This window comes from Bufo bufo, chromosome 6, assembly GCF_905171765.1.
Source record: "Bufo bufo chromosome 6, aBufBuf1.1, whole genome shotgun sequence".
In the NCBI taxonomy this organism is placed as follows: domain Eukaryota; kingdom Metazoa; phylum Chordata; class Amphibia; order Anura; family Bufonidae; genus Bufo; species Bufo bufo.
This window is the reverse complement of record NC_053394.1, coordinates 82,579,135-82,599,779: the sequence shown is the minus strand read 5'-3', so window position 1 is coordinate 82,599,779 and position 20,645 is coordinate 82,579,135. Positions and strand designations below refer to the sequence as shown.

General features: G+C 47.9%; 1 protein-coding gene across 1 annotated transcript in view; it reads left to right on the top strand.

Moving 5' to 3' along the window:
- Positions 1-12,088: 12,088 nt before the first annotated feature.
- Positions 12,089-20,645, top strand: part of LOC121005537 (lysosomal acid lipase/cholesteryl ester hydrolase-like) — a 28,087-nt gene continuing 19,530 nt past the window's right edge. Inside the window, exons 1-3 of the mRNA XM_040438309.1 lie at positions 12,089-12,223; positions 18,830-18,944; positions 19,547-19,745. Coding sequence (XP_040294243.1) covers positions 12,089-12,223; positions 18,830-18,944; positions 19,547-19,745 — 449 coding nt within the window. The remainder of the gene's footprint in view (positions 12,224-18,829; positions 18,945-19,546; positions 19,746-20,645) is intronic.

Genomic DNA, 20,645 nt, shown 5'->3' with positions numbered 1-20,645 from the left:
GGCCCTGTCCAACCTAATAAACTTGTGTACCTCAGGCAACCAAATCCCACACACACACACCATTACACTACCGATCGATCAAACCCCAACTGGTGACAGGACCAAACTGCTGCCCGGATGGCTCCCCAGAAAATGTATGAATGACCCATTATCCAGATTAACGCTGGGTCCGAATCTGTAACGAAATAATAAGATCAAAGAAGCATGCCATGCAGGATGAAACAAAGTAAAACGCAGTATCAGTCGTTCTGGACGTATGTAAGATCTAAAACTAATAGAATCCCACCTCCCTATCCGCTTTATCACGTCCTGACCCAGCCTCTGTCGCTGTCCCGATTCTAAAGGAGTGGCTAGAGTAACCTGCCAGCTCTATGCCCAACTGCCCTAAACACCGTTTGAAGACCGCTGTGAATTGGAAACGGGAAAGGAAAGACCAGTCTGCATGCACCAAGAGAGGGGAAGTTGTCCCCCCCGCACCTCCACCCCATACTCCCGCAAGCAATATACCGGACACATTATTAAACAACCCGGGACCGCAAAAAGAACCACTTTGCGGACTCTTCCCTCCCCATCCGTTTTTGATCTTCTAATACGAAATTCCACCCTATCCGGAAAGAGGTCCACATCATCCCTGAACAGCCCGCCCTGTCTCTTAACTGACGGACAAACCAATTCACCCAAACGCAATGCCCCGAAAAATGCCAGTAAAAAAAGCTAACAGACACCGTCTAATTGCTCCCCCAACCTTAAAAGCAAGGCGAAAGACACGGCCTACGATCATCTTCCCCCGACTGAGAACACCACCAACCCTTTAACGCCCTCACCACCAGAAAAGACTTGGTGACATCCGGCAGATTCCTGAGGCGAAAACCGAAAGCCAAACCCGAAACGCAACTGTTAATTCGAGAGAGACCACCCCTCCTCTCTAAAATGGCCACTGAACAGCATGGGAATTTCGAATTCATCTGTCAACACCCAACCTTGTCTTCCATTCTTCCCAGCATTGCCATGCTCTATTGTAGGTTTCCCACGTACCGGGTGCAAGTGAAGCCTGTATGAGCCCCACTACGGTGTCTCCAGGAGTTCCCACAGGGCCAGCTGGCGGAAACGTTCCCACTGTGAACAAGAGAGGGCATCAGCAATACAGTTGTTGACTCCTGGAACATGCACTGCTACTACCCAAGCATTGAGTGACAAACACCAAGACTAGCCTCTGTAATAGGCGTACCACTAACGGTGAAGAAGCCGACAACCCGTTGATCGCTTGTACTACCATGTTGTCACAGTGGAAACGGACCTTCTTGTTCCTAAAATCCTTCACCCATAGCATTACCGCCACTACAATGGGGAAAAGTTCCAGTAACGCTAAGTTCTTAACCCAGCCCCTTTCCACCCAGGTATCGGGCCAACCGTCCGCACACTATTAACCTCCGCAGTAAACCCCATAACCGCCTCCCCCCGCCACATCAGAAAAAAGGTCGAAATCAAAGGAGTCCACCACATCTCCCATAAATATTTCCCTGCCATTATAACATTCCAGAAACTATGTCCAAACTTGCAGATCCGCCCTCGGCTCTTTTCCTAGCCTAATGTAATGGTGCGGTGCCGCCGTTGCCGCCGCCAACCTCCTACAAAAAATTCTTCCCATGGGAATGATCCGACAAGCGAAATTGAGCTTTTCCCAGGAGTGACTGTAGGTTTCCGCAATCAAATTTTTTGCAGTCGCCGCGCCCTTTCCACTTCCATTTTTAAGTCCTCAACATTGTCCATGGGCAGCCTACATTCCATCCTCAGTCAATCACTATGCCCAGGAAGCTCAATTCCGTGGTTGGGCCTACTATTTTTCTGCCACTAGGGGAACCCCAAAGAAATTAAACACCTCCATCGTGTGCAGCAGTAAAGAGCACACACTGGATTCCGGGGGGCCAACACATAAGAAATCGTCCAGATAGTGAATGATTGATTCAAATCACATCTGGAGGAGTCCACTACGTCCATTCTAGAAAAGAGCTGAACTTCTCAAAATATGCACATGATAAAGAACACCCCATTGGTAAACAACGATCACCGAAATTTTTTTCCTCCCCAAAACATCCCAACAAATGCAGGCTATCCAGATGCACTGGCAACAGTCAATGCTGACTCTATGTCCGTTTTTGCCATCAATGCCCCCCTCCCGAACTTCCTAACCCACCTCACTGCCGCATCAAACGAGGTATAGACTACCTAACACAGGGTCGGATCAATACCGTCGTTGACCAACGATCACTTTGGAAAGGATAGATGTTGAATCAGGCAAAACGTATTCGCCTCCTTCTTTGGGACCACCCCCAGTGGCGACAAACGCAAGTCCTGCAAAGGTGGTTCCAAAAAATGGGCCAGCCATCCTTCCCAGCCTAACCTCCTTTTCCAACTTTTTGGTAACTACATCTGGGTGCTCCCTTGCCGACTGCAAGTTCTTCTTTTTTAAGCAGCACGGGCCCAGACGGAATAAACAGAATTTTAAACCCTTTTCCCCCCCCCCCAAATCCGGATATCTAGCGAGAAACCGGTCCATCTTTTGCAGACGCACCGGTGTCTCCCCCTTTTCCAGAACCCTCGCTCCCCCTCTGCTTGGCCCTTCTAAAACATTGCCTGGCTCCATGGGACCCACCACAATTGGAACATTCGTGCTTTAATTTGCACTTGGCTCCAAATTTACACCCCCCTTCATTGAATAGAAAGCACAATCCCTTTGCGGATGCTGCCCCCCCCCCCCCCCCCCCCGCTCCTGATTCGCTCCGAAAGGGCTGGCCTGACCTAATTGGCGCCGTCACTTTTAGCCACAAAGCGATGTCTTTTGTGGTCCCATTTTTATATTTGGGCGCACCGCCTTCCGCTGTCTAAACTGCTCATCATAACGCAGCCAGGCCATACCCCCATATACACTTTAAGATTCCCTGATGGCATCCAAGTAACAAAAAAAGCGCGGAGTAGCACTCCGGCGCTTTTTCCCCTATCACACTGGCCAATATCGCGAACGCCTGCAACCAGTTAGGGAACGTCCGCGGTATCAGCCGGTACCTACACTTTTCCTCGTCCTCCCTCTTGCCCTCATCCTTTCGCACCCTATCCAAATTGAATTTGTCCAAAGGGAAAATATTTCCACGTACTCCCCTCTCCAGATGCGCTCCCTAACCTCCTGCTTTAAATGTGCCCCCAACTGGCCCTCGTTCATGCCCAATCTTCTGCGCCCCGCCGTTAGATCGCGCCTGCGTACACACACCAGCCTGCGTCTTCGAGGCAGCGCTGCCTCGAAGACGCAGGCGCGTGTGTGTACGCAGGCGCGATCTAACGGCGGGGCGCAGGCGCAGAAGATTGGGCATGAACGATGCCCGGAGGATTGAATTGCGCAGGATCGGGACTGGGGAGAGTTCTAGCCGCCGCCCAGCGAAGTGAATATTGATGAGCTGGGCGGGGCTTCAAACGGCAGTTGGGAAGGCTGGCTGGGCGCATTTTCACATGAAACGCCGCCCCTTGGGCAGATTGCTGACCGGAGAAGCAGGTTATTAAACTTTATATTTCGCTCTTTATAAGGTGGACAGGGGGGATACTTATATGCTTTTAAAAGACTGTATAAGACCTGTAATGTGATATATCTAACTATATATGCTGTTTTGGCCTGTCAGTGTCCCTTTAAATCTGTTGCTGTGATCTGGGTTAGATTTGGCCCACTGAAGTGCAAGCAAACGTATTTTATTTCGTGTCACTACATAACCGTTTTGGCGATGCTCTATCACCATGTCTGCTACATGTTTTTCAAATTCTGGCCAATGTGGGGTGCCTCTTCTTAATGCACACTTACCCCTTGGCATACTCTTTTAATGCTTTTTCATTTGCTTTCCAGTCCCGAACCATCTTTTCTGTTACTCCATATTGTCTTGCAGCAGCGCAGTTATGTTCCATGGCAAAATTTACAACTAAGTTTGAAACTGGCTTCATATTTCTTTCCTCTTCCTGGTAGAGCCATGATGGGGTCTTGACTGTTAGCCAGTGGCGTATCCAAGCTATGGCAGCCATGGCTAGTGCCATAGGCGCCAAGCGGGGGGGGGCGACCAGGGCCGATCCTACACGGGGTGCAGCTGCAGTGGGTGCCCCGCACCCCAGCGCTGCGGCCCTGGTGACAAGTGGGGGCGGCAGGGCAGAGCAGGAGATGAGCGCCTCCATTGCGGAAGCGCTCATCTCCATAGTCATCTGTATTGCCGTCCTCAGGACGGCAATACAGATGCCTGTCTGTGCTGCGGCAGAGGAGGGAGAGGTGTGTCCCCTCCTGTTCCTCTGATAGGCTGCCGGCTTAGTGCTGGCAGCCTATCAGAGGCCGGTGATGGCGCGATGACGTCATCGCGTCGCCTGAGCCGTATAGCGAGGGACACACAGACGGAAGAGGTGGCCTGCATCGCATCGCATTGCTGGAGGTAAGTATAAGTGTATTTTTTTTTATTTTTTTATATAGGTACAATACTGGGCTGGCACATGATAAGGGGGGGCTACTGGGCTGGCACATAAGGGGGGACTACTGGGCTGGCACATGATATGGGGGGCTACTGGCACATGATATGGGGGCTACTGGCACATGATATGGGGGCACTCTGGCTACTGGCACATGATATGGGGGCACTCTGGCTACTGGCACATGATATGGGAGGGGGTCTGGCTACTGACACATGATATGGGGGGGGCTCTGGCTACTGGCGCATGATGGTGGGGGGGGGGGGGGCTCTGGCTACTGGCACATGATATGGGGGGGGGCTCTGGCTACTGGCACATGATAAGGGGGGCTACTGGCACATGATAAGGGGGGCTACTGGCACATGATAAGGGGGCTACTGGCACATGATAAGGGGGCTACTGGCACATGATAAGGGGGCTACTGGCACATGATAAGGGGGCTACTGGCACATGATAAGGGGGGCTACTGGCACATGATATGGGGGGGCTCTGGCTACTGGCATATGATATGGGGGGCTCTGGCTACTGGCACATGATATGGGGGGGGCTCTGGCTACTGACATGATATGGGGGGGCTCTGGCTACTGGCACATGATGGTGGGGGGGCTCTTATTACTGGCACATGATTGGGGGCATCTATGGGGGCACATCTTACTGCAGATTATTGGGGGGCACTATAGGGGCATCTACTGATGCTAAAAAAGAAGATATTTTATATGGGGGCTCTGTATAGGGGCATTTTATACTGGGACACATTATGGTGGGTACTATGGGGAAGGGGGGGCACTATGGGGGTCATCTACCTGGGCACTGAGAAGGGGTATTTTATATTGGCACATTATGGGAACATTAGCTCAACTGGGGGCATTACAAATGTTTTGCATATTATAAGGAGAATTATTACTACTGGGGGGGCATTATGGTGGGCTTTATTACTCCCCCATGGTATGACCCCCTAGTAGCAGCACCAGCCTCTCCCTGCTCTGCTATCCCTCTGCCCTTTCTCCAAATCCTTATTATGAAATCTTTCTCATTAGGTTAAAGCACAACATCAGCTCCGCCGAGCCCCCGGCCAAAGTGTTGAAGTGGCGTCCGAGATCCCCAAGGGCCAAGTCAAGTAACTAAGTTTTTATGGGGGTTCTACAAAAGAGCTATCGTGGGTTTTTTTTTGTTAAGGTTATCTGAAAGATGGGTTTAAAATATTTTGACAGGGGCGCAGTTTCAGTGCTTGCCATAGGCGCCATTTTCACTAGATACGCCTCTGCTGTTAGCCATTTGTATACTGTACTGTATTTACTGGTGCTGTCCTGTATGAACCAGTACAGATACTGGTGCTGTCCTGTATGAACCAGTACAGATACTGGTGCTGTCCTGTATGAACCAGTACATGTATCTGCTCCCTAGATAGACGGTTTTTTTTTTTTCCACCACAGATGAGATGCAAACCAAACTTCATTAGAGATCCGCTGTTCCAACATTAGAATTGGCTGAAGTGCAGATGCTCCTGCTTCCCTCTGCCTTCCCTCAGAATCGCCAATCACGCCCAGCGATGTACTGGTATTTTCTGTGCACACTGCATACAAAGCCTGCTTGCATTGAGTGGGTCAGCTCTCCCTGCCTGCCCAGCCCTCCCTGTCTTTAAGACTATCTGAGCGGTAGTACGCAATGTGATACGGCCGGCATGAGAACCACTGAGAGCAGGGAGAGGGGGTTGCTTCAGGAGCGGCTGGTCGGGATGCAGTGCACGGCGGCTCAGCTAGAAGTAGACTGTCCCTGAAGCTGGAGAAGGACAGCTTCTTTAGTCTGGCTAGGAAGTAAGCTTCAGCACGCTGTATACCGGCATATTAGACGACACCCGACTTTTGAGAAGATTTTCATGTGTTAAAAAGTAGTCTAAAATACTAGTGTGTTTGTATATAATATACACTGCTCAAAAAAATAAAGGGAACACTTAAACAACACAATGTAACTCCAAGTCAATCACACTTCTGTGAAATCAAACTGTCCACTTAGGAAGCAACACTGAGTGACAATCAATTTCACATGCTGTTGTGCAAATGGGATAGACAACAGGTGGAAATTATAGGCAATTAGCAAGACACCCCCAATAAAGGAGCGGTTCTGCAGGTGGTGACCACAGACCACTTCTCAGTTCCTATGCTTCCTGGCTGATGTTTTGGTCCCTTTTGAATGCTGGCGGTGCTTTCACTCTAGTGGTAACATGAGACAGAGTCTACAACCCACACAAGTGGCTCAGGTAGTGCAGCTTATCCAGGATACAAATTTTCAAAGACCCCTCGGACCCAGGAAAAACTAGTTATATAATTCAAATAGTCTAGTTGCCTAGACTAATAGACTCCCGTTTCTGGTCAGTATAAAATATAACGTTTGTTTATTTCATTGTTAAAAATATAACATAAAGCGGGAGAACAAAGGTAAACTTTAAAATCCTAGGTGTAGCAGGATAACTGGGCTGAGTAAGGGGTTAATTTTTACCCATATACTCTGCGTACCTTAACATAAATACATATCCACTTTTTACTTTATTCTTGCAGTGTATTTTTCCTTTGTGGAGTTTTGTTTAAGGGTCCCTTAGTGGTTATCAGTCATTGTTTTCTTCTCAAAATACCTTAAGCATGTCACTCCACCATTTATGGTCGCGGTTCAGAGGGGTCTGCAGATACTCCTCTCCGCGACAGGATCCCTGCCTAACCTAATCTAAAAATTTAAAGGCTAGAGCTCCCCCTTATCCAGGATGGCACATCAATGCGAGCTGTGGCAAGAAGGTTTGCTGTATCTGTCAGCGTAGTGTCCAGAGCATGGAGGCGCTACCAGGAGACAGGCCAGTACATCAGGAGACGTGGAGGAGGCCGTAGGAGGGCAACAACCCAGCAGCAGGACCGCTACCTCCGCCTTTGTGCAAGGAGGAACAGGAGGAGCACTGCCAGAGCCCTGCAAAATGACCTCCAGCAGGCCACAAATGTGCATGTGTCTGCTGAAACGGTCAGAAACACTCCATGAGGGCCCGACGTCCACAGGTGGGGGTTGGCTTACAGCCCAACACCGTGCAGGACGTTTGGCATTTGCCAGAGAACACCAAGATTGGCAAATTTGCCACTGGCGCCCTGTGCTCTTCACAGATGAAAGCAGGTTCACACTGAGCATATGTGACGGAGTCTGGAGACGCCGTGGAGAACGTTCTGCTGCCTGCAACATCCTCCAGCATGACTGGTTTGGCACTGGGTCAGTAATGGTGTTGGGTGTCATTTCTTTGGAGGGCCGCACAGCCCTCCATGTGCTCGCCAGAGGTAGCTTGACTGCCATTAGGTACCGAGATGAGATCCTCAGACCCCTTGTGAGACCATATGCTGGTGCGGTTGGCCCTGGGTTCCTCCTAATGCAAGACAATGCTATACCTCATGTGGCTGGAGTGTGTCAGCAGTTCCTGCAAGACGAAGGCATTGATGCTATGGACTGGCCCGCCCGTTCCCCAGACCTGAATCCAATTGAGCACATCTGGGACATGTCTCGCTCTATCCACCAACGTAATGTTGCAACACAGACTGTCCAGGAGTTGGCAGATGCTTTAGTCCAGGTCTGGGAGGAGATCCCTCAGGAGACCATCCGCCACCTCATCAGGAGCATGCACAGGCGTTGTAGGGAGGTCATACAGGCACGTGGAGGCCACACACACTACTGAGCCTCATTTTGACTTGTTTTAAGGACACTACATCAAAGTTGGATCAGCCTGTAGTGTTTTTCCACTTTTAATTTTGAGTGTGACTCCAAATCCAGACCTCCATTGGTTGAAAATTTTTTGATTTCCATTTTTTTTTTTTTTTCTGTTTTAGACCGGAAGTCAGTTCCAGGGTCCGGCTCAGGTGCGGTCTATTCCAGGGTCCGGCTCAGTTCCCTCTGCGGCGGCCCAGGTGGGCTTGATGCAGCGTGGTACGGGCAGCTGGAGCGATGCTATGACTCGCTTCCCTCCAATCGCTCGGTGATGACGTTGTGACGTCACGGAGGCCGGCGCCAAATTCAAAAGGACACCGATTCTGACCGCTTTTGAGGCCTGCGCATTTCACCCTGCCTGCTGGCAGCAACACAGGTGGACGGGAGCTGAGAGGATGAGCGCCCCTACCACCACTGGCTCGGGTCCTGAGCCCCCTACCACTCTGGGAGGTGTGAGTAGCCTGCTGGCACCTGGTCATATTATGTATTTGCCCTGCTGTGGTTGACCCTTTCCTCCCTTGTTTTACAGTGGGAAAAGGAGTCTACCTCCTCTGTTAAATCCAGACCCAGGAAGTGCAGCATCTGCTCTAAGCGCCTTCCTTCCTCAGGGTCCAAGCTGCTGTGTAAGGACTGCAACTCTACCATGGTGAAGGCGGAGTCCTCTAGTTTTATGGAGGAGATTAAGACTCTGGTCAGAACGGAGGTCCAATCAGCGTTGGTCGCTAGAAACCCCTCCCTGCCTCCCCTAAAACCCAGCCTCGCCAGGGCCACAGACCACCCTCCTCCAGAGGCTTTGACTACTCTGGGAGTGAACTGGACTCGGCTGACTCTGAATTCAGATGTGGAAACTACTGCTAGATCTCTGGAATCGGAGGAAAGTAGTGAGTACAGGAGATTCCTCTTTAACCCAGAAGATATGAACGAATTGATCCGAACCATCAGCGCCACTATTAGGATAGAGGTCCAAGCCAGTCCAGGAGGAGATTTTCGGGGGTTTAGGGGAGAGGCACAAGTCTGTGGTCCCAGACAATGTCCAGAAGATGATACGGGGAGAAGCCGGAGAAGGGTTCCTTTATACCACGGGGTCTTAAGAGGCGATACCCCCTTTGACAAAGCAGACTGTGCCGATTGGGAAGCCATTCCCAGGGTTGACACTCCCGTTGCCAAGGTAGCAAAATGGATGGTCCGACCATTTGAGGACACGGCGCAGCTCAAGGACCCTCTAGATAGGAAAGCCGAGAGCCTGCTCAAAGACATGGGAGGCTACAGCAGCTCTCCTAAAACCGGGGGTAGCAGCAACGTGCGTTGCTCGTACACTCGCCGTGTGGGTTGAACAACTAGAGCGCCATATAGCGAATAAGGCCCCTTGGGAGGAGATTCTGGACAGTCTTCCTCTTTTTAAAGAAGGCCACTTTCTTCCTTGCCGATGCTGCCGCAGAATCGGTTAGACTATCTGCCCGCACGGCGGTCCTTTCCAATACTACCAGACGGGTGCTGTGGCTTAAGGCCTGGTTGGGCGATAGTCTCAAAGAACAGGCCGATATCTCTACCTTTTTCACGGTCAGTATGTGTTCGGGTCCGACCTGGACAAGATCCTTGAACGCCACGGACCATAAGATGGGCTTTGAAGAGGACAAATCCAAGTCCAGGAGACTTTTTTTTTTTTTTTTCGGAGGCCCCAGCAGGATCCCAGGGCCGATGGGAGCCGCGAAGGTCGCGGCTTTACGAGAGGCGGGAGAGGAAATTTAAAATATATATTATATTATATTATTATATATTATATATTATATATTATATATTAGGCATCGTAGAACATGGCTACACTATAGAGCTGGATTCTCTTCCTCCGCAGAGGTTCGTCCTGACAAAGCTCCTTAGGGGCCTCGAATCTCCCTTATCCGAGGGCGTAAGAAACTTATTATGCCTGGGGGCAGTAGAAAGGGTCCCTGCCAGAGAATTGGGGAGGGGTCACTACTCCCCCTGATTTCTGGTCTGGAAATTGAATGGCAATTTTCAGACAATCATAAATTTAAAACCACTGAACAAACCTATCACTTACCACAAGTTCAGGATGGAGACTGTCAAGTCAGCAGTGAATCTCATCAAAACAGGGGCTATGATGGCTACAATAGACCTCTCCGACGCATACTTCCATATCCCAATACAGGTCCATTCCAGAAGATACCTGAGGTTCACGGTGGAGCAAGGTGGGACAGCCTGCCACTATCAATTCAAGTGCCTCCCGTTCGGCAGATCATCGGCACCCCACATATTCACCAAGGTTATGGCGGAGGTCGTAGCCTCCCTAAGCAAGGAGGGGATAATAATTGTCCCTTACCTGGACGACCTGCTAATAGTGGCAGAAACCTCAGATCTCCTTCACAGGCAAATCTAAGTGGTTCTCTTGCGCCTCCAGAACTTGGGCTGGTTAGTCAACGGGAGAAGTCCAACCTGCTCCCAGACCATCGGAAGATCTTCCTGGGTATCCTCTTGGATTTGACTCTTCAAAGATCCTTTCTCCCCCCGCTAAAGGTACAAAAGCTGAAGTTAAGGGTCCTCCACTTCACCAAGCAGTCCCGTTGCTCAATAAGGCAGGGCATGGGAACTGCTGGGCCATCTCACCTCCTGCATCCCTGCGGTAGCCTGGGCCCAAATCCATATGAGACCCTTACAGAAGCTGGTCCTAAGTCAATGGAACAGGTCTCAATCATCCCTGGACCGAAGGTTGTCGGTGTCCTGGGAAGTGAAGGCTTCACTGGACGGGTGGCTCAAGACCAAGAACCTGGAAACGGGAGTTCCTTGGAGGCAGGAGTGAGGGAAAACACATACAACGGACGCTAGCTCCCGGGGCTGGGGGGCCCTCACGGCTTCAGAGGCCTTTCAGGGGATCTGGTCCAAGGACCTGAGAAGGATTTCCTCAAACTACAGAGAATTCCGTACGGTATGGGAGGGCCTCAGGTCATCCAAGTACAGGCCAAGAATCGCCACAACCTAGTGCATTTGGACAACTTCACAGCTGTGGCATTTATCCAGCACCAGGGAGGAACAAGACCTGGTCCCCTCCAGAGGCTCTCAGACCGACTCTTCCTTTGGGCAGAAAGGAATCTACAATCCCTCGCGGCAGTACATCTGAAGGGATCCCTGAATCTCCAGGCAGATTACCTCAGTCGGCAAAGTCTGGATCCAGGCGAATGGTCCTTGTCCCAGACCGCTTTCCATAAGATTTGGGATCGATTGGGGGCTCAGAATTTCTTCTCACTCAACCGAAGAGACCCATGCGTGGCAATAGACTCTTTTACCCAGTGCTGGACGTCTGGCCTAGTCTACTCCTTTCCCCCAATACCAGTAATCCCAAGAGTGCTCCGAAAGGTGCAGACTGATTCTGGTGGTCCCATTCTGGCCCAGGAGAAGCTGGTTCGGGCTACTCGGGTCCCTCAGCCTGGAAGATCCCATCTGATTCCTGACTGAGGAGAGCCTTCTAACCCAGGGTCCCATCCCGCACCCCAATACCAACCTCCTCAAGCTGTCTGCCTGGATTCTGAGTAATCCCTCTTGTTAGGGTTCTCTGAAAGAGTAGTTAGACCCTCTTACTCAGTAGGAAGTCCAACACCTCCCAAGCGTATCTTAAAGTTTGGAGGAAGTTCGCCTCCTGTGGCGGAGTCAGGTTCAACCAGTCCACCCCTAATATCCCTCTTATCCTGGAATTCCTCCAGGATGGGTTGGATTTGGGCCTTGCTCCCAACACACTGCGAGTCCAGGTGTCACCCTTGGGGGGGGGGGGGGGGCCCTCTATAATACCAGCTTTTATGAGGTCCCCTGGGTAGCAAGATTCCTGAAAGCGGCGGATCAACTAAATCCCAGAGTCAGGAATATGGTCGCACCGTGGAACCTTAACACCGTCCTGTCAGGGCTGTCGGATGTACAGTTTGAGCCTCTTCTCTCCCTATCCATTAAGTGGCTCACTCTGAAAACCATCTTCCTAGTGGCCATATCCTCCGCAAGGAGGGTTTGTGAGCTCCAGGCCCTGTCCATACAGGAACCTTTCCTCAGGGTTCTGGAGGACAAGCTCGTTTTCAAGTTAGACCCCTGTTTTCTTCCCAAAGTGGTCTCCTCCTTCCACAGGTCACAAGATATAGTTATTCCATTTTTTTTCTAACCCAAAAGACCAGCAGGAATCTAGATTCCACAATTTAGACGTTAGACGTTCAGTTCTTCATTATTTACACACCAGAGGAGTGTCGTATCAACAAATTTATTTATCCAGTTTGCAGGTCCAAATAGGGGTAAGAAGGCAGCCAAGAGCTCCTATATCCCGCTGGATTAGATGCACCATCTCCGAGGCCTATAAAGCTTCCGGTAAGGAGGTGCCTCCATCCCTTAGAGCACACTTGGTTAGATCGGTATTACTCACCGGTAATCCGGTTTCCTGGAAGTCTCCATGACAGCACACTTTTGTCCCGCCCTTGTTTTCTTTGTCAATAGACTAATTTGACTAGTTATGTTCTACCCCTTGTCCTAGTCCTGTTATAATACACAGGTGATGAGGGATGGGGGTGGGGTTTTTAACCTCTGTGTGCTTTTCCTTCCTCTGATAGGACAGGAAAATCTCAGTTTGTGCTGTCTTGGAGACTTCCAGGAAACCGGATTACCGGTAAGTGTAATACACGTGTGTGTGTAAAATATATATATATATCTATCTCTAATTTCCCTAGTCGTCTCAATGCATGATGCAACATCCTGAGACTGACTTCCTCTGATATGACAGGAAAAACTGGTTTAAATCCCACCCCCTTCCCCATCCATCACCAGTGTTTTTCCTGTCCTACCAGGATCGGGAGCAGGAGAGGTGCATTGAGGCTCTTATGGGCCCACCTGTGACACATAATGCAGGCTGAGGTCTGATCTGGAGTGCAGCTCTCCCTCTTCTTGGGGCCTGTGCATGGGCGCAGGCGGTTGCTGTCCCATGTGAAGATCCCCCTGCAGCGGTCCAGGTGGATTACATGCAGAGGGGAAGAAAGATGGAGGCCAGAGCGACACTGATGCATTCCCGCTGGTGCATGATATCAGAAGCTGGGGGCAGAGCCGGACATCATCTCTGAGAGGTCACAGGAGAGGTAAAAGGCCGCAGGACCTGCTCAATGGCATCTGGACAGTGTGATCTTTTCTGCAGAGGAAAGCAGTGCAGGGTTTGCTGGCGGATGGGAGCGTTTACAGATGAGTGCCCCCATCATGCCGGGCTCTGGAGCTGAGCTTGCAACAAATCAGGCGTTGAGTAGATCAGGAGCTAAACCCTTATGTAAAGAATGTACTTCAAAAGCTGAATCCTCTAGTTTCCTGGGAAAGATATCGGGACATTTAAAGAAATTCAGTATGCACTAGCTTCCTGGGATTCAGCCCCCCCAACCCTCCTCTGTATTCCCAGTTCCAAATATTCTGTATTCCCAGTTCCAAATATTCAAAAGTTAATAGTCAGAATGGGAAAAGCCAGATAAAGGATCTTTCATTCCTAGGGGTATCAAGAGGTGCTATCCTTTCAACGATGAGGATTGGTAATTCATTCCCAGAGTGGACACATCTGTGGCAAAGGTAGCAAAACATTCAGTATATTGGGCAGACTAGATGGGCCAAATGGTTCTTATCTGCCGACACATTCTATGTTTCTATACCGCCCTGCCATTTAAGTTGTGCTGAATCTTCAAAGTCCCCATGGATAGGAAGGCAGAGAGCCTACTAAGACCTGGGAGGCTATGGCAGCTCTTTGTCAGGTGTGGCTTCTACTTGTGTAGCTAGAACACTTAATCTGTGGCTAGAGCAATTAAAGATTCATCTAATGCGTGAAACCAGAGATCAGATTCTGGAGAGCATTCTGTTACTAAAAATGGCAACTAGTTTCTTAGCGAATGCTGTGGCTGAATCCATAAAACTTTCAGCATGCACTGCAGCCAGACAGGTTCTATGACTCAAGGCTTGGGTGGAGGATATTGCATCCAAAAACGAGCTAATTTTCCTTCCCTTTCACGGCCAATATGTTTTTGTTCCAGATCTAGACAAGATTTTGTAAAATGCCACCGACAGGAAGAAAAGGTTTCCAGAAGAGACAAATCGCAACAGAATTTTCATGGCAGTCAGTACCAACCGGAGCAAAAGAAAGATGAGGGGGAAAAACGGGGAGGTGGAGTTATGCAAAAGGAGGATGGGGTTGAAAAGGAAATTTCTTCCCCCTAAGGGCTTGTTCACACGACCGTGCCGTTTTTGCTGTCTGCAAATTGCAGATCGGCAAAAAACAGATGCTGCCCTTGTGCCTTCTGTAATTTGCAGAACAGAACAGGAGGCCCATTATAGAAATGCCTATTGTCCGCAAAACTGACAAGAATAGGACAGGACTCATAATTTTTGCGGGCCACGGAACAGAGCAACAGATGCGGACAGCACACAGAGTGCTGTCCGCATCTTTTGCGGACCCATTGAAATGAATGGTACCGTATGCAGAACGCAAAATACGTTCGTGTGTACGAGCCCTAACAGAGGGGAAACCTCCTCTAATCTAAACAATGATGCCATACAGGTAGGGGGAAGACTCTGTTCTTTTTTTTAAGCACTTGGGAGCAAGTAACCTCAAATTTGTAGATTCTAAACATTGTAAGAGCAGGTTACTGTATAGTTAGAATGTTCCCCCCCCCCCCCCTACAAAAGTTTGTTTCCACTCTTCCTCCCTCCCTCTCAGCAATGTACCTTTAAACATCGGCAAAGAAGATTTACTAAAATTAGGAGCAATAGAACCTGCCCCGAAAAATCAGTGCCACCTATTTAATTTTTTTTAAAAAGCAGTAAATCCAGAATTATAATAAATCTACAACCCTTGAACAAGCATGTTACATATCAGGCGTTCAAGATGGAAACTTTAAGAACTGCAGTAAAATTTTATAAAAAGGGGAGCAGTAATGGCCTCAATCTATTTGAGGGATGCTTATTACCGTATCCTGATACACAACATTGTGGAAATTCCTAAGATTTGTAATCCAAAGGGTCACATTCAACATTATCAATTTGTATGTCTCCCTTTCAGAATTTCCTCAGCACCAAGAATATTTTCATAAATCATGGCGGAGGTGGTAGTAGCATTCAGACAAGAAGCAATCTGTGTCTTCCTGTATCTGGATGATCTTTTAGTGATTGTAGACAGCAAAGGTCTATTACAAAACCATTTACAGATGGTTCTAAACCACCTCCAATCGTTGGGGTGGATGATCAATTTGTGGATAGGTTTGATTTCTCCAGTCTGCTGGAAACTGTTTTTAGGGATATCTTTGGATTCAGTTTCTCAATCATTCCTTCCGTCTCTCAAAATAGGAAAATTTCAAAACCCAGAGAGCAGAATTTCTTTGAATTCTCTTATCAGGGCGTAGCTTAGGCTCAATTTCATTTCAATTGACCTTAGGAAAACAGATTTTTCTAGACTGAGATGTAATAAAAAAAAAAACCTCTCGTGGTGACAGACAGCCACCTAAAGAAGGGCGTATACTGGAACCAGGCATGACCCCCCAGAATGCCAGTCCAGGGTTGGGGGGGGGGGGGAGGAAGCTTTATTTCAACAGGAAACCTACCAGGGCAAATGGCCGCACCTCATAAGACAATCCTCAAACTTCAGAGAACTACAAGCAATTTGGGAAGCTCTGAAGACCTTTATTAAAAGACCGTCAGGTTCTAACTTTATTCGGACAATTCAACAGCATTGTCCTTTCAGCATCAGGGAGGGATGAGACACAATCTGCTTCAACGTTTAGCAAACAAAATATTTTCTTGGGTGGAGCAAAACATAATCTCAATCTCTGCAGTTCACCTAAAGGATCCTGAAATATAAGCAATTACCTGAGCCATCATGTTCTGGACCCAGGGGAATGGACATTATGCCCAGAAGCATTTCAGCTGATAGGAAGGTGGGGAAGGGGACTTTTCACACTAGCATTTTTGTTTTTCCGGTATGGAGTTCCGTCACAGGAGCTCAATACCAGAAACTGATTGTTTTTTTTATCCTAATTTTTTTCTTTTTTCTTTTTACTCTGACCCACTTGGTTCTTGAAGATCCTGTGGGTCTGATGCCTCTATAATGCACTGTAGTGTATTTACATGTACACTTAGCCTGATCAGGCTCAGCGATGCCATGGTAACAATCGGGATGCTGCCACAGCAGTGCAGCGGCCTGATGGGGGAGGGAGCTCCCTCAGTTTACCCTTCAAGCATCAGACCTCTGCCACAGCCGCCGCTTAGCCTCTCCATACAGAGGTCCCGAAGGACTGCGGCATGGAAGGGGTTAAACAGCTGACAGTGCTAGCACTGATGTCAGCCATTTCAAGCAGAGTCAGCTTGTTGCTGCGCCAGCTTCCTGAAAGGGGTGAGGATGGGTTTAAATGGTTAGCTCCTTCCATACAGTGGTCCCTAAGGACCACAGCATCGAAGGGGTTAGGTCTGCTCTTTCAAGCAGTGTCAGCTGTATGTTACAGCTGACACTCTGCGCCGCTCTGCCATCCTGAAGTGGGAAGGGGGGGTGGAGGAGGGAGAGGGAGACAGTGCGTGCTCCTGTGTGAAGCTAGGAGGAGTTACAGAGAATCCGTAAATCTTTAAATTCACTGAGCAGTCTGCTATGCATAGGAAGCACAGCAGGCTATAGAACAAAAACAAAAAAATGAATTGAACCAATTGGAAAAAATATATTCTACATAAAATTAGTGAGACTTTGTATTAAAAAAAGTGTCCATATCCTTTAAGACAATCCTTTATGATATCGAAGTCCAAAAACCAATGCATGCCTCAGGAATGCCAACAAACTTTTGGTTGCATGTGTTTGATAGTTGAAGGCATTTGCGTTGGTACCATGTTCATATGTATCTGAGTGTGGTGTGTGTGTGTGTGTGTGTGTGTGTTTTTTATTTTTATTTTTTTACAGTAGGGACAACAGGGGTGTTGCTGTTACACCTAGAGGCTCAGCTCTCCAACTGTTGCGGCTCCCTGCACCTTCACAGGGCCAGGCAGTGAAAGCATAATGCCTGGCCCTACCACAGTGCAGCAGTGAGCCTCTAGGTGTAACAGCAACTCACCCCCCCACCCCCCGTTGCTCCCAGAGGCTCATTCACGTATATAGTAACACCCTTTTTCTCAGCAATGCAGGCACATATGAACATGGGACCAACACAGATGTCTTCAGCTGCCAAGTGCACATGTAACAGGTCAGCCAGTTTCATAGGTACAAGTCTGCTGACAGGTTCCCTTAAGATCTGACCACCTGCAGAAGTGTTAGCCAAAAATCCCATTGTCCTTCTGAGAAACAGACTAGACAAAAGGATCTGGTCACAGGAGAATTTTTTTTATTTTTTTTTTAAGGAAGTCTCTAAATTGTGTGAAATATATATATATATATATATATATAATTTTTTTTTGTGTGGCGGCAACATTAATTTTAGCAATCTTTAGACTATCTATCCATAGGTTCAATGCCTGCACATCTATAGAGACCCCCAAAAAGAATGCTTTTAAATTCTCTATGGATACATAATCTGCATAACCTCTTCAATATTTATAAATGGCTTTAATAAGCATATCAGTATCTCAGAATTAGTATGTCTGAAATCTTTTCTTTAGTCTGGGTTCAGAGCTTTAAGCCAGCTGGTGGGATAAATTGGTGACAGAAGACTGCACCATGAATCATAGCAATGAACTCCTTCAGAAGAAACAGTTCATAATGTGATACCTTCAGAATACATTTTTTATTTTTTTTTCCTCCTAAAATAACGGGCCATTGCAGGGCTTGACAGGAGACGGGCTGCAGGAGACTCTAACTGGCTTCTAGGGACTGCAAACACTGGTTAGAGGTTGTGGGAAGACTGCTTTAGCCTGTTTATGCTACTACAAAAGTCATTTGGGAAATTTACTAAGGCTTCATGCACTCGAACATTGGACACTTTGATGGGGCCACAAAAGATGCGGACAACACTGCTGTCGAATTCCGCGGCCCAGCAAAAACAAAATAACAGGTCTTATTCTTGTCCATATCATGCAAAACACAGTATGGCCATGTGCCTGAGGCCTTGGACAGCTTTTTAAATCTGTTTTAATTCCCCCCTCCCCCATGGACTGTCATAATATGATGAGGCGCATGTCATCATAAATTAGTACATATATGGTAGTCCATACCCCTGTATTAAAAACTATGCCAGCCCCTACTTCACCTCTTTCCTGGCCAAAAAGTTGTAAATTTGTCAAGGCTGTCAATGCCCACAACAGTTAATAGCACCTCAGGTGTGCTGTCTGGCTGACTTTCCCTTGAACTTCTGGCTAATAGCTGAAAGCTCGCATTTGTGGATATACAGTAGGTGTCCACTGTGTAATGAAAGCTTTAAGATGGTCTGGGCTGGATGTTATCTAGGTGATGGGTATCTTAACCATAGTTCCTCACATGCAGCATGGTCTGTAAAGCTGTGGCTTGCTGGTCACTATCAAAGCTGTAGTTTCTAGGACAGCTATATCTTGATGATCTTGCAGTCTTTATTATCTTAAGCATTATCTTACCACTACTTCATAAAGTTAAATGTAATATAATTAACATTACGTATTATAGAAGAGGCTAATCAGCCAGCAAGGATATCCCAGTGAGAATTATGAGGTGGTCACTGAAGATGGGTACATCCTAACTGTCAACCGAATTCCACATGGCATTAAGAATCAGTCTGGAGGTACAGTATATTTTGCTTGTCCCCCTCGCTGTATTTGTGTTTTTTTGTTTGTTCCCCCCCCCCCTACATTTAGAGCAAGATTTCCCTGATATTTAACATATTACAATTTAATATGAATTATACTGTACTAAAGTGTTAAAGTACACAAAATAAAAATGTACTTCTGTTGGCCTCCATCGCAACCGATTGAGTGCTCTGGGACCATTCAAAGAGATGACCCTTGTTGGTCCATAACTCTTCTACAATGGTGGTATTGAGAACCTGTGTGAGACTCCCCTCTCCAGGAGAACTACTGTTGGCAAACAAGCAGCGGGAACTGGCCCACAGGAAAGTGGCGATGGTTGTCTGGAAACGCCACTTGTGCCTAGACATAGGCTAAATGGCATTTAAAAAGTAGAAAATGCAAGATTTCAGACTTTCATCAGAACTGGAGTGGGGAGTTTGAAAGGCACATCCTAATTCCCTCCCCAGGGGGAAGTAAAGCCTAGCTATAGATCTGTGTGCCTATATTCATACATATGTACTGTCTCCAGTAATTATCATGTGATGGAGAATAAATAGCAGTAATTATATTCATTCACCTTCTATTTTTAATACTTTAGGAACTAAACCAGTGGTATTATTACAGCATGGCCTGCTTATGGATGCCAGCAACTGGGTCACAAACTTTGAATACAATAGTCTGGGCTTCATCCTGGCAGATGCAGGTTATGACGTGTGGATGGGAAACAGTCGGGGTAATACCTGGTCTATGAAGCACAAGACTCTGTCCCCTGCAGACAGCGAATTCTGGGCTTTTAGGTACAGTATGGCTGTTATGATTGCCTCTTCTCAATCTCCGGTAACATGTTATAAAACTGTATGGTGCTTTTTTTTTTTTTTTTTTTTTTTTTTTTTTATGCACATGTAAGTGTTGAATATACTGTACTCCTGTTCAGGTTATGCCTAAATACTTACAATTCCCATAAATATATTCTTAAAGGGGGGGCTGGGTTCAGCTCTGAATTCTGCTGATTTTAATAGGGATCTCAACACTTTTTTACTAACCATGGTCATAGCTGATCAGTTCAAAAATCTGAGAAAACGCCTTTTATGGCGGTCCCAACACTATGATCAGCTGTTGAAGGCACCGGCATCCACAGTGGCACCATAGCCTTCTCTGCTCACAAAGCACACTGCTGTCCAGGAGCAGTTTAAGTGCATGATAGGCCTGGGGCTGTATACCCAACTCGGGGCCCCTCCCTCCATTTTAGTTACATTTTTATTTTTTCTGTATGAAGAGGCTTCGGTGCTTCGTGAGAGCGCCAGTCTCTTCCTAAGACATATGACATCATTGTTCACATGGCCTAGCTGCAGCTTGGTCCCATCTGAGTGATTGGTGCTGAGCTGCAATACCAAGCACAGTGCTATCAAATGGACATCGCTGTGCTTGGTAACGAGCAAAGAGGCTGCAGCGCTCACTGGAACATCGTGGTCTCCTCAAACGGCAGATTGGCAGGGGTGCCAGGAGTCTGACCCCCACCATCTTATAACGCTGAGTACAGATGTCAGATGTTATCTGCGGTCCTATGTAACACCACACAAACACAGTGAACTATTGTTATCTGGGCTGTTACATAGGACTGCAGGTGACAAATTAAAAATGCATATGATTTATGATAAAGACTTGGAGGAGAAGATGAGATGCAGGTCACAGTAGTG